At 38.2% G+C, this 12,500-nt stretch overlaps 1 protein-coding gene across 1 annotated transcript in view; it reads left to right on the top strand.

Annotated features, from left to right (window-relative positions):
• The window catches only part of LOC125044832 (palmitoyltransferase ZDHHC8-like), a 44,082-nt gene extending 33,068 nt beyond the window's left edge, over positions 1–11,014 (top strand). The window contains exons 8-9 of the mRNA XM_047641792.1: positions 1,806–2,113; positions 4,079–11,014. Coding sequence (XP_047497748.1) covers positions 1,806–2,113; positions 4,079–5,216 — 1,446 coding nt within the window. The 3' untranslated portion in view covers positions 5,217–11,014. The remainder of the gene's footprint in view (positions 1–1,805; positions 2,114–4,078) is intronic.
• Positions 11,015–12,500: the final 1,486 nt, after the last annotated feature.

Genomic DNA, 12,500 nt, shown 5'->3' with positions numbered 1-12,500 from the left:
ATTGCCTCGGGGCGTTTTGGCGCGGCGCCGCTGCGGACAGCCGCACGCCTCACATCGTGCGTATTGTTTTGACGGCGATAGCCGTGACCCGTCGCCATTGGGTTAAAAAGATTGTATTGAGTTTTGAGTATTTTTTATTATAATTTTGTTAGGTGTTACATGCAGTTTTTGAATTTTGAAGAAAAGCCGATAAGAAAAGAATCAAATAGGGAGATTTCAAGTATTTCCTGTGTCAGTAATAAAAGTAACGTTTCCTTTGTACTACTGGAAAATATTGAATTACCAGCCAATGTACTGTTACCTTTAGTTTTTTTCTCCTCCTCTCTCTCTCTCTCTCTCTCTCTCTCTCTCTCTCTCTCTCTCTCTCTCTCTCTCTCTCTCTCTCTCTCTCTCTCTCTTTTTTTTTTTTGAATCTACTGTGTCTTTTTATCTTCCCCCTTCTTTTCTACCTCATCCTCCTGTCTTTCTTTTATCTCTTCTTTCTTCTTCTCTTTCTGGCTGGCTCGGTGGTGACACCTGAACCTTACATTTGGATGGCCTGTGACCGTCAGATACTGCCATCCCTGTGTTGAGCAGGGAAGGGAGGGGGGAGCAGGAGTTGAGATTGCTATCATGCAGCCATAGCTAGAGCTGACCTGGAGAGCAGAACTGTATCTTGTTACGTGGTATGCACTATCAGTGCTTGGACTGCTTGCATTCTTTGCACTGCCCTTCCCTTGGTGACTCTTTTTTTTTTTCTTGTCTTTCTCCTTCAGTACCTTATTATTATTTCATTATCATTTCTATTAATATTATTATTGTTTTTGTTGTAATTTTTGTTATTACTATTTTTATTATTAATGCTATAATTAGTTATTATTTTATCACTTATTTATTTATTTAATGATAGCAGTCTTCCTCCAGCTCCTCCTACATTCCACACAACAAACATAGAAGACAAGAACACCTCCTCCATTCCTTTTGGTTAATTTCTATCCATTGTTCAGTCTTTTCTTTCCTGTGTCTAGTCTTATTCTTGTTTCTAATCTTGACCCTATTATATGTTCCCACTATTTTCCTATTCTTGTTTCTGTTCCTATTCTGCTCCTTGGCTGTGGCTGTACATATTTGTTTTATTGTGATGGGAAGATTTTTTTTTACTTATACTTTTGCCTGTTATTCACTTATTTCAGTTGTCACTACTAGCCATATTTTGTTATTATTTCTGACATTATGATTAATATATTGTTTCCTGTTTTGTTTTTTTGGTTTTGTTTTATTTTTTAGGGTCATATTTTGTACATCTCAATTGATCCAATATACAGCATTTCATTCTGGCAACTGCAAAGTATGTATGGGGAGGAGGGGGTGGGGGGAGAGTAAGAAGATTTGGCTTGGATTGTGATATTTACCTACATGTGCATTCGTGAAAATATAGTACTCATACTTATTCTTACCTGAAGTTCTATGAAGCACTGCTTTTCTTGCAAGCCTGAGAATATAATTGCAATATAGTAAACATCATCTGCTTTAGAGGAGTTGTACAAAAGTAGATATTGCATCTTTTGCTCTTTTGTCCCAGCACTATTGAGTGTACAGTGTCTTTACTCCAACTTTGCTTCCAGAGGATACTCTCACAAAGTCATATTAGGCTTTGTCTATTGGTTGTGTCTGGCTGCTTGATGTATCTCTTAATTTACTGTATTTTTGCTGCCCTTGATTTGCAAATATTTGATATGTATTGAAGTTGTTGATACCATTTGTGCACCTGTACATGATTGTTGTATCAGCTTAGTTGTAACTGAGTATTATCTCCCTGCCTGTAGCTGGTGGAGGGGGGAGGGGCCGGAGCATCATCTTCGGTCACAGTGAGCACGGGTGGGGCAGGAGAGTGTGATGACAACAGCCAGCCCCCTCCTGGAATGAGTCAGAGTCAGGATTGCGAACCCACACCACCCTTGCCCAGGCATCCCTCGAAGACTAACTTCTTCCAGCCAGATGCACCGCCCACACATCACCACCCGCCGTACCATCACCACCACCACCACCACGCGTACGTGGACTCCCCTCGTAAGGCAAATGCTAATCAGCAGGTCACAAGGCCCCCACGATCACCAAACTCCTCGAGACCACGGTAAGAACTGCCTGAAATTTTGCTTTGTAGGTTGGTTCTACTTCTGAGGAGGAAGGTATTGAGCTTCGTGAAAAGGATCATGAAGGTCTAAAGAATTGAATTAAATAAAGAAAATTATTCTGTGCATATGTTGATTAGTAATTTTTAAAAGTTTAGAATAGTTTTACATAAAGGAGAATAAAACCTATCTAAAAATAGTCCAAATTTTTTAAAGTTGAATAGTGATCTAATATCTGCTTACAATTTTTTTTCTTTCTTTTTTGTTTATTAGTTTGGGATTTTTATGAATAAGAGCTTTTTCTTTTTGGAAACTTAACTTGAAGCCTCCAGGAAAATGCTATGCTCATTTAGAAATTTTTATGAAGTGTTTCTGCACATAGATGGCTCTGCTAGTTCTTAGCCCCAAAGGAGTCAGTTAGTAGACCTTGTGACATTACCTGATTTCACCTTTCCTTGAATTTGATGTCTTTTTTATGCTATGAATATCAATTTTGTTATTTTTATGATACATTATAATTAATGTTATTATCATTAGTAACAGCAGTATAAGATAAAGTAAAATATTTTTGAAAATCAAGGAAAAGGGTAAACAGGCAAGGCAGGCAGTACTCACAACTCGCTCATTGGTGACATAGTACAAGTGTAGCCATCTATGTGTAAAAACAATCAATAAAGTAAACATGCAGTGGGCATGGCATATACGTATATGCCATGCCTGTCAAATTTATGTTAACTTCGAAAGCTGAACAAAATTTTAGAATGAGGAAAATGAATACCTGACTTACAGTGGTTGGTTGTAATATTCTGGGGTTAATGGCCTCATTGAAATTAGCATATTGGAATGTAAATTTGAAGCATTCTCAGTGAGTTTACTGCTTTGAATTGCATTGTAGCTATAGCATGAGTGTTCCAGAATATATTAAAGGTCTATTGCTTTGCATGTGAGGCTTCTTAGACTGCTGATACTCAGAAGATACCCATTCAGAAGGTTTGCCAGTATTTCTTCATAATATCTCAAGCCAAGTTTTATTGCTATGCAGATGTAATCTAGACACAGATATGCATGTATGCGCGCGTGCGCGCGCACACACACACACACACACACACACACACACACACACACACACACACACACACACACACACACACACACACACACACACACACACACACACACACAAACACACACACACACACACAAACACACACACACACACACACAAGATACACACACACACACACAAGATACACACACACACACACACAAGATACACACACACACACACACACAAGACACACACACACACACACACACAAGATACACACACACACACACACAAGACACACACACACACAAGACACACACACACACAAGACACACACACACACAAGACACACACACACACAACACACACACACACACACACACACACACACACACACACACACACACACACACACACACACACACACACACACACACACACACACACACATTCACACACACACACACACATTCACACACACACACACACATTCACACACACACATTCACACACACATTCACACACACACATTCACACACACACATTCACACACACACATTCACACACACACATTCACACACACACATTCACACACACACACACACACACACACACACACACACACACACACACACACACACACACACACACACACACACACACACACACACACACACACACACACACACACACACACACACCATAGACATGCATGCTCCCATAAGCCTGCAGATACATGCACATCCACACAGATACACACAGTGATGTGCACAAACATTGCAGTTTGAGATTTTGTGTCTGCTGGTCAGGGCGGTTTGTAGAATAAAGTATGGTTTGTTATCTGAGGTTCATTGAAATTACCTTATGTGTAGCCCTACATTTTGAGGTGATATGTAAATGATCCTGTTTTATTTAACAGAGGCTTGGACGGGCGGTCACGATCCACGACTCCAGACCCTCTATCTCCAGACCGCCCGATGCAGACATCTCCACCAGTCCCTGGGGGTCCACGCACAGGACCATCTAGTCCTAGTGGCCAGCAGGTCTACCAGGGTGTTCCAGGTTCTCCAACGTTACATCATCGCATGAAACAGCTAGGAGGGGTTCCAACACCTCTGGCCATGTCGTCTCCTCTTCGTCGATCGAACCCCAGTACTCCCACACAACCTCGACGTCCTGATTTCATTGGGATTGGCAATGAAGGAGGCAGAGTTCCACCACAATACTACCCACAGTACTCATATGAACCACCTCATAGTTCACACCAAAATGGTTCACCACAACGTCGGTACATGTCAGAATCAGAACTAATACGGCAGCCACCGGAAACAGGTGGACAGTATCCTCGTACCACTACAATGTTTGATAACATTCAAGAATTAGCTGGTTCACCACAACATGGTCAGTACACTTGGAGGGATCAGTCACCTCCTCAGTATTGTCAAGGTGGACCCAGTAACCCAAATGTTGTCTACCAGACTTGTGGCTCTCAAGAGTATAGATCAAACCCAACAAGTCCAACTCAAACATGTCCTGCACCTCATTACTATCCACCAATACACCATAGTCAAATGGCAGGTCCACATGGTGGCCATTACCCCACAACTCATCAACCATCATACAATCAGCACATGAGCCACCAAGCCCACCAGGGATATCCACCCCAGCAACAGATGGTTGGGCGACGCAACTCAGGACCAAGTTATGTTGGGCCACAGTCACCACAGATCAGACGAAAGAATTATGCAGGAGGCCTTGTTACTCCTCCTACACCAACAGAGACTGGTCGGCCAAGTCCTGGTCAGAAGAGACCAGTTTCTTTTGTGAGGTCTTTAGATATGATGGACAGTATAGAGATGTCATCACGAGGTCCTCCCCATCATCAAGGTCCTCATGGACCTCCACATGAAGGTCATCATGCCGTGATACATAGCCAGAGGTCTCATGGGGGTACGCTCAGCCCAACACACACTCCCAAGCCTGACCACCGTCTGACAACACCACAAGATCTTGACCGACGATCGGCATATGACATGAACTATGAAATCAGTGTGTGAAGTACTAACAACCTGTTGCAGATGCCTAAGAATTTGAGTGTGTTTTTCATGTTTGTCTGTATGTATGTGTGAACTTGTCTGACCAAAATGTTAGAGCAGCAGCAGGACATAATTAAACTGAAGAACATTGATAAGTGTGAAGGTGGTGACGTGTGACATTGTGCCAAGCTGAACTGTCCAGATGAGATAAAAAGGAGGTCAGAGCAACCTGGAAAAAGAAATATTAACAAGAAAATTTTAACTGACCAAGGTACTGACCTCTTCACAAGAGAACTGGGCAATTCTTGCCAAGTGTGCACCTATGCTAGTCACAAATGTTTCTTTTAGGAGCCATGACTTGAAATAAGACATTATAAAAAGCTTAGTGTAGTGCAGCTGGGGCATTCATGGACAATTGCTGTGGCTGTGGTAATGCCAGTAGCTTGTTTGTTGCCCTTGTGATTCAAAATTGTTTAAGTTTTTAACTTTTTTTTCTTTTTTTTTTAGAAGATGGGCATTTAAGAGCGTTCATTGTTTTGAATTGAGAAAATTATGCTCTTATTGAACATAATTTGAGGAGAATTTATTTCCTGTTTCTTAGTGAAAGAAAAAAGTGAGCCAAAGATGGCATCGTCAAATATTCCCCCACAGAACACTTACAGAACAGTCTTGTCAGGTGCCTCACCACCACTTACACCAGCCCTGTAACTCATCAACCACAAGCCCTGGGTAGGAGTTGGCATGCCTCCACAGCCCTTAGAAACTCGGAAGGCTCACAGTAGACCAACAGCCCCGCAAACCAGGACCCACACACGCTGTTCCACCTGCCTCCAACATTCCTGTTCTGTGTATATTTCATGTATTTATACACCTCCCATCCTGGTATTAATATAGCCATACACATTTTCATTCTCTGCTACAATCATATTCCAAAGTAGATGATTACAGTTTGAAAGAAGAATTAGTAATTATAATGGAAATCTGTTTCACAGGAACCTTAATTTTCATCTCAATTTTTATTAGGCTTATAATATTCACACATAAATGTAAAGATTGTGATTATTAGATTTCAATTCATTGACAATCATGGGTTTTAATAGATGAAAGTGCATATGTCTAATGAGAGCTAAAATTGTGCATATTGAAATGGCCATTGCAGATTGCAACCTAAGTAACCCCATCAGGAGAGTGAGGAAAGTTTTGTCAGGTAAAGACGATTCTTTCTCTCCCATCTTTTTCGTCTTCCCAGGATATTAGCTGGTACTGGTACTTGGCCACCACCTTTGAACAGTGTCTTGAGAAGGATGGACATGAAGACTTGAATACAATAATTTTTTTTCAGTGCAGCTCAATGACAGAAGCTATTGTTTGTAAGACTGGATTAGCAGTGATTGATTATAGTGGTGGTGATCTTGATTGCGATTTTTTGCGCAAGTTTGGAGTTTCGATTACAATTAACCAATAATGTAATTGTTTTTATATTGATTACTGGATGATTTTACGAATGTTTTCCCCCATGATTTTATTGTTTTATAAATTTTAATATTGTTAATGTTTATTGATTTTAGCAGGAAAAATTATCTTTGAGCATAATTACTTTAGAAACTAACTTGTCAGAACTTCAAGCTACATTAACATTCAAGGGTATGCACATGCTCTACTGTTCTTTTCTTTATAACAATTGTCTTAAATCAGTAGTGATTAAAGAAATTGGAGCTATAATTGAAGTTCTTGTGGAAAGACAATCATAAGCAAAAGAACCAAATGAATACATTGCTCCTTTCAAGTCATAAATATTTGGATTAGATAGGTTTGAGAGTTGAGTGACATAAATATTACCATAGCATTGAGTGCTAATGTTGAGAAGGAATGAGCTGTGACCAGTAGTTGATAAGGGTATGTTTAATTATATCCATCTTTTAGTGCATGTTTTTGACATCTTTGGCACTGTGCCAACTGTGTTTATATATTGCTTGACCATCACAGTGTTGAGGCTGATGAATTACTTCAAAAGGAAAGATTTATACTGAAATCCCTGTTCTATTTTGAGTATAGCCTATTAGTACTTTTTATACTTAGTCTTCAACTCTCCCTTTAATCTCATGAAATATTTATGATCACAGTTTTATGATTTGTTGTTTGTACTTATTGATTGTAGTTGGAAAGTTAGATTTTATTGATGTAAATTCTATTATTTGAATTGAGTTTTCAGTTTATAATTTGAACTGATATTTCTTTTGATTAAGAAAAAAAAGTAGATATTCTGGATATATTTCATATGCAGTCAAAATGTACCAAAGGAACATTATTTTGGTTACTTTGTAACGTTATTTATACGTACCACTTAAATGCTTTGATAGTAGAAATTTTCTAAGAATAGTCTCATTGAATGAAATTACCAAGCAAGTTTGTAGTTCAGTGAAATGCATCCATCAAAGTTAAATGCAGAATTGATGGCTTTATATAAATTTGTGTGACTTTTTTACTTGGAGTAATCTTTGTGAAGATAAGATCTATAAGGGCTCTTGGTGTTTGCTTGAGTGGACACAAGATGTGCACTTAAATGTTAGTTCTGGGATCTTAACAATGTTTAATTGTATTTTACATGTGTCAATTCTGTTTGTTTAGCAGCAGGTGTGTAATGTCAAGAATGTAAAATTTTATTATAGATTTCCCTGGGAAAGTATAGAATTTACTTTTGCCAGCAGAAAATTTTCAGATGGACTTTGTGATGAACTTTGTATTGAGTGTGATTTATTTTTACTTAAAACCATCACCATTACAAATGAAAACCAAGTGATTGACCTTTTAAAAGACAAGCATGGGCTGTGTTTGGAGGCTGATGATGGGCTAAATTATGATTTTATATATATATATACATATATATATATATAATATATATATATATATATATATATATATATATATATATATATATATATATATATATGTTAGAGTGAAGGGTGTGGGTTAAGAGTGAGCAGAATATGAAAGTTTTGCTTTGTTATCAGGAAGGATAACTGACAGCTAAAAGTAATAGGCTTTGGGTAAACTGGGTTGTAGAGCATGAACATGCCCAGTGGGAATAGTTTTGGCTTGTCTGATAATTGGAATGGATTTGGTAATATTGTTATAGCAGGAAAACAGGAAATAATGATTTGATTAAGGGAATAGTGTAATAGAAAAGATCAGACATTTTTCATAATCTGTAGGCGAAACTGGCCAAGTTTTTTTCCTTGTTTTTTTTCATTGTTTTTAGTTCTATTCCCAACTGGATAACTTCACTGCTATATATATATAAAAAAAAAAAAGTGTTAGGAATGTAAACCATTATTTTCATTTTGATGAGCAAATAAGTACCAATTTTTGGAAGAGCAGAACCCTTGTTCTTGCTCCTAGGTGTTTTATAATGCCAGATGGGTTCATTCTAGGTTAGCAGGAATTCCCCGAAATTTCCAAAAGTAGCACGAAGCTAATGCCCAACCCATCCATATACCCCTTCCCCCCAGCCCACCCACCCACCCAACACCAATCAGGAAGTGTCTTGGACCTTAGAATCCCTCATAATGTAGCAATTTGTACTACCTGTTTCTACAAGGCTTTACCCCCCTCCCCCCACACCCCACAACACCATCCCATGCTTTCAGAATTTTATTTTAATTTATTGAAAATAAAGAGAGTCTTTCTACAGTTTGTATGATTATTTTCTTTTTATGATTCTTATTCTTGACATAGGTTTTGGTGTGATGTTAATTTTTCCTCATGATGGCTCCTCCGGAAGCAGCCCAGTGTCATATGAGATGTCCCCTTTTATAATGAAACATACTGTTGACTTATTCCACTACAGATATAATTTTTGATAGTTATTCACAACTGACTTTTCACTTTAGAATCATTTGCACTTTCACTGCAGCTATGTGGTGAGTATTTATTTTACTTACACTGTTAACATATTGAGTAAAAAAAAAGGAGCCGAGCACTTTGTATTGATTGAAAAAAACAGTAGTAACCAAAGAAGTGGCACAAGTAGGCAAATGCATATTGTAAATTCAATTTCCAAAATTGTGTTGTAAAACTTAAGCTATTTAGTTTATATTTTGATATTTTTGTAAGGAACTTGCATACTCCGAGAACTTCCACCTTTTATTACTACTGGGAAAATAATTTATCTTGCAAGAGTATGTGCCATATTTTTTCAGGAATTTTTTTTTTTTTTTTTTTTTTTCCTTTATATCTATATTTAAGCACCTATTTATACATATATTCATATAATTTTTTATTATGAATATCAGCTGCTTCACATTCATTTCAAGGTTTATGGTAATGATAAGCATCTTCTGCCTCAACACTAATTGAAAGAACTGGAAACTTTGGGGACTTGTTCTTCAGTAGATTGTGTTCTTGGATCTTGCTTATTAATCTTTGTATCCCACTGGCATTTAAAAAAAAAAAAAAGTTTTATAACCTGATGTGTCACTTAGGACTGATTATACCACTTTCATAATGGTCTAAATATAGGTTTTCTATATATATTTTTCATTTTGCCTTTTTAATCAGCCATTCTCATCCATATGTACATCATCATTGTCATAACATTTATTCTTCCTCTCCATTCCTGACATGCTGATGTCGAGATTGCATCACCCAATTTGCCTTTCCATCAGCCCAGCCCATCATCTTTTTTCCACATCATGTCATTTTAATCATAGTCATATCATTTCATCATCCCTCCCTTTCCCTTCATGTAAAAAATGGGTCATGTCACACTGTAACCAGACCTTAGGGCAGCCTCTGTAAATGTTAAGTTCTTTCTTATATCTCGTCATTAGCTCAGATCACTTATTCTGTAAACAGTTCCCCTCCAGATTTCCCCCAGCATTATCATCATGTCAGTAATCACTTGTCTTGAGATCGATCTTCATTGTTACAATTGTAGTGACACCCGTCTGCCAGACTGTCATTCCACACACTCACCATAAGTGTATTTGTCTCTAGGATTTACCAGGACTGCATCCTTCTATCTCAGTATGATTGGTCTCTCATGCATAATCCTAGCCATTCCTCCATTCCCAAATCCTGTGTTCTTTAAAATTAATCCATTTTTGTTCCCCCTGTTCCTCCATCCTCTTCCAACTTTCTGTTCTTATAGCCAATCAATGTTTTCCTTGTGTTCCAGATCACAGCCAGCTCACGCATCTACTAATATATCCCCCTCCTTTTTTCTTGTGTTCTCTCTCCATGTCCACTTTTAAAAATCTGATTTCCATGCTTATCTCCATGTCCCTATGACTGTAATCATTCCTGTACATATTTAGATCAATACCTGTGTTGACATAAATCTCATTCTGTTAAGTAACCTGCTACTATATTGTCTAAACAGGTCAATGTACTGAAATACCCAAAATCTGTAGTATCCTTCTTTTAGTCTTGAACCTTTTGCAACGTACAACTTTGTCCCAACTGTAGGATGCGTTTCTATGTTGTATCCTTGATATTTTCCCTGAACATAGCATCCAAAAGGTCATTATAACTTGCTCCAATGACCTTTAATGCTCCAGTCTTTAACCACCATGAACTCCCAGCACCAACTGCCTCCGATCAGTTAACCTTTCCTTCGACTGCCATACCCACCATACCCACCTCTCACCCATGTAAATACCTCTCCACCAACTGATTTCCTACCTTTATCTCATGAAAGGTCCCTTACAACTTCGGCTTTTTTTTAATTGTCTGCAATGTACATAAGAGGCTGCTTGTCGATCTCCCCTTAGTCATTTGTATAAAGAATTTACAAATTAAAGAGAAAATATGTACATAAACAGTTGTTTTATTATCTTTATGAACTTTTCTTGCAGCTCCTGTGCTTTTGTATATTTGAGACTAGTAATCCCATACTGTATGTTTCTCACACCAGCCTTAGCTAATCATAAAATTTATTTGTTTGATTATCATATATTTGTTTAATATATCAAGGCCAGTATAGTAAGATCTCGTCACTGGTGTGCATTCACGCCCAGGATTGCGCAACTGGTACCTTCTTACGATGTCGCGGGGTGCCACTATCCAGGCCGTGAAATCAGCGTTTGCTTCGGCCGCGTAAAATCTCTCGCTGAAACTGGGTTGAACTGTTCAGGTGACACATGTGTGCGCTTAACCCCCACACAACTATTAAGATGATGTTTTCGATGGCTGGTTACCAAGATAGAGAAATTATTATAGGTAACCAAGAGAAAGAGAATTGTGAAATTTACAGTAGTACCTAAACTTTGTTCCTTACCTAAGAAATCTCTTCAGAACGTATGTACGGGCGCGCGCGCGCTCGTGCATGCGTGTTTTTTTTTTTTGTTTGTTGTTTGATTGTTGTGCGTTTTGTATTTTATGTGTGTAATTGTTTCTGTTGCCGGACGTAAAACGTTTGCACCGCATAGAGTGAGTAATGAAAGTTGAGATAATATATTATAGAATAACACTTAAAGTCAAAATAAGTTAAAAAGTTAAAAAGTTAATCATAGAGTACATTAATTGTGAAAACAGCCGATTATCACACATTGTAATGAATGGAATTAAAAGTATATCAAATCCGTAAGAAAAATAAAAGTTGTATATTCAGTTAAACGTTTTCATAATTCGCACAAGTCAAGCGTGATACGTAGATCATGCGTGGTTGCTTTTTAACCTACTACCAGCTCTTTTGACACACCCTCCTTTGCTCGTTTGCTTCTGCTAAGCTCTATATATGATACATTACACTCAAAAGCCAAGAACAACTTGACTAGTCGAATAATTCCCCTAATGTAACGTGGACTCGGGACGCTGCTTCGCCGTTTCCCATAGCAGCAGTAAACAATGAAATGTACTAATACCCAACATCTCGGGCGTAAATAGACTTTGCAAATCTCAAATAAATGAATCTCGGCGAACTTCATTTACAAGAACTCCACAATGTACGGGAGAACTCTGCCGAACTAAAATTGCTAATGGAGGTGACACCACAACGGCACCGGAAATCTTAATGACGGTGATTACAACCGGGACATGAAGAGGGAGAAAAAGAATGAGCACTCCCGACACTTTGATGCATCATCAAACATATTTGCCCGTAACTTGCACATTTGTACCAGCCCTAAAACCCCAAAGACTATTACATTCTCAAAAGTGTTTATCCTTTACGCGCAAATGAGGCATTATCTACAGCGTGCAAACCTTGAAAGTAATTTCAACTTGGTGGGCGACCCATTGATGCTGTCGGGTATGTGAGAAACGGTTGTAGTAAAAATATATACACTTGAACAACATTGCCGTAGC

This window comes from Penaeus chinensis, chromosome 36 (assembly GCF_019202785.1).
Source record: "Penaeus chinensis breed Huanghai No. 1 chromosome 36, ASM1920278v2, whole genome shotgun sequence".
NCBI classification, from domain to species: domain Eukaryota; kingdom Metazoa; phylum Arthropoda; class Malacostraca; order Decapoda; family Penaeidae; genus Penaeus; species Penaeus chinensis.
The sequence above is the reverse complement of the archived record's forward strand: the minus strand, read 5'-3'. Positions and strand labels throughout refer to the sequence as shown.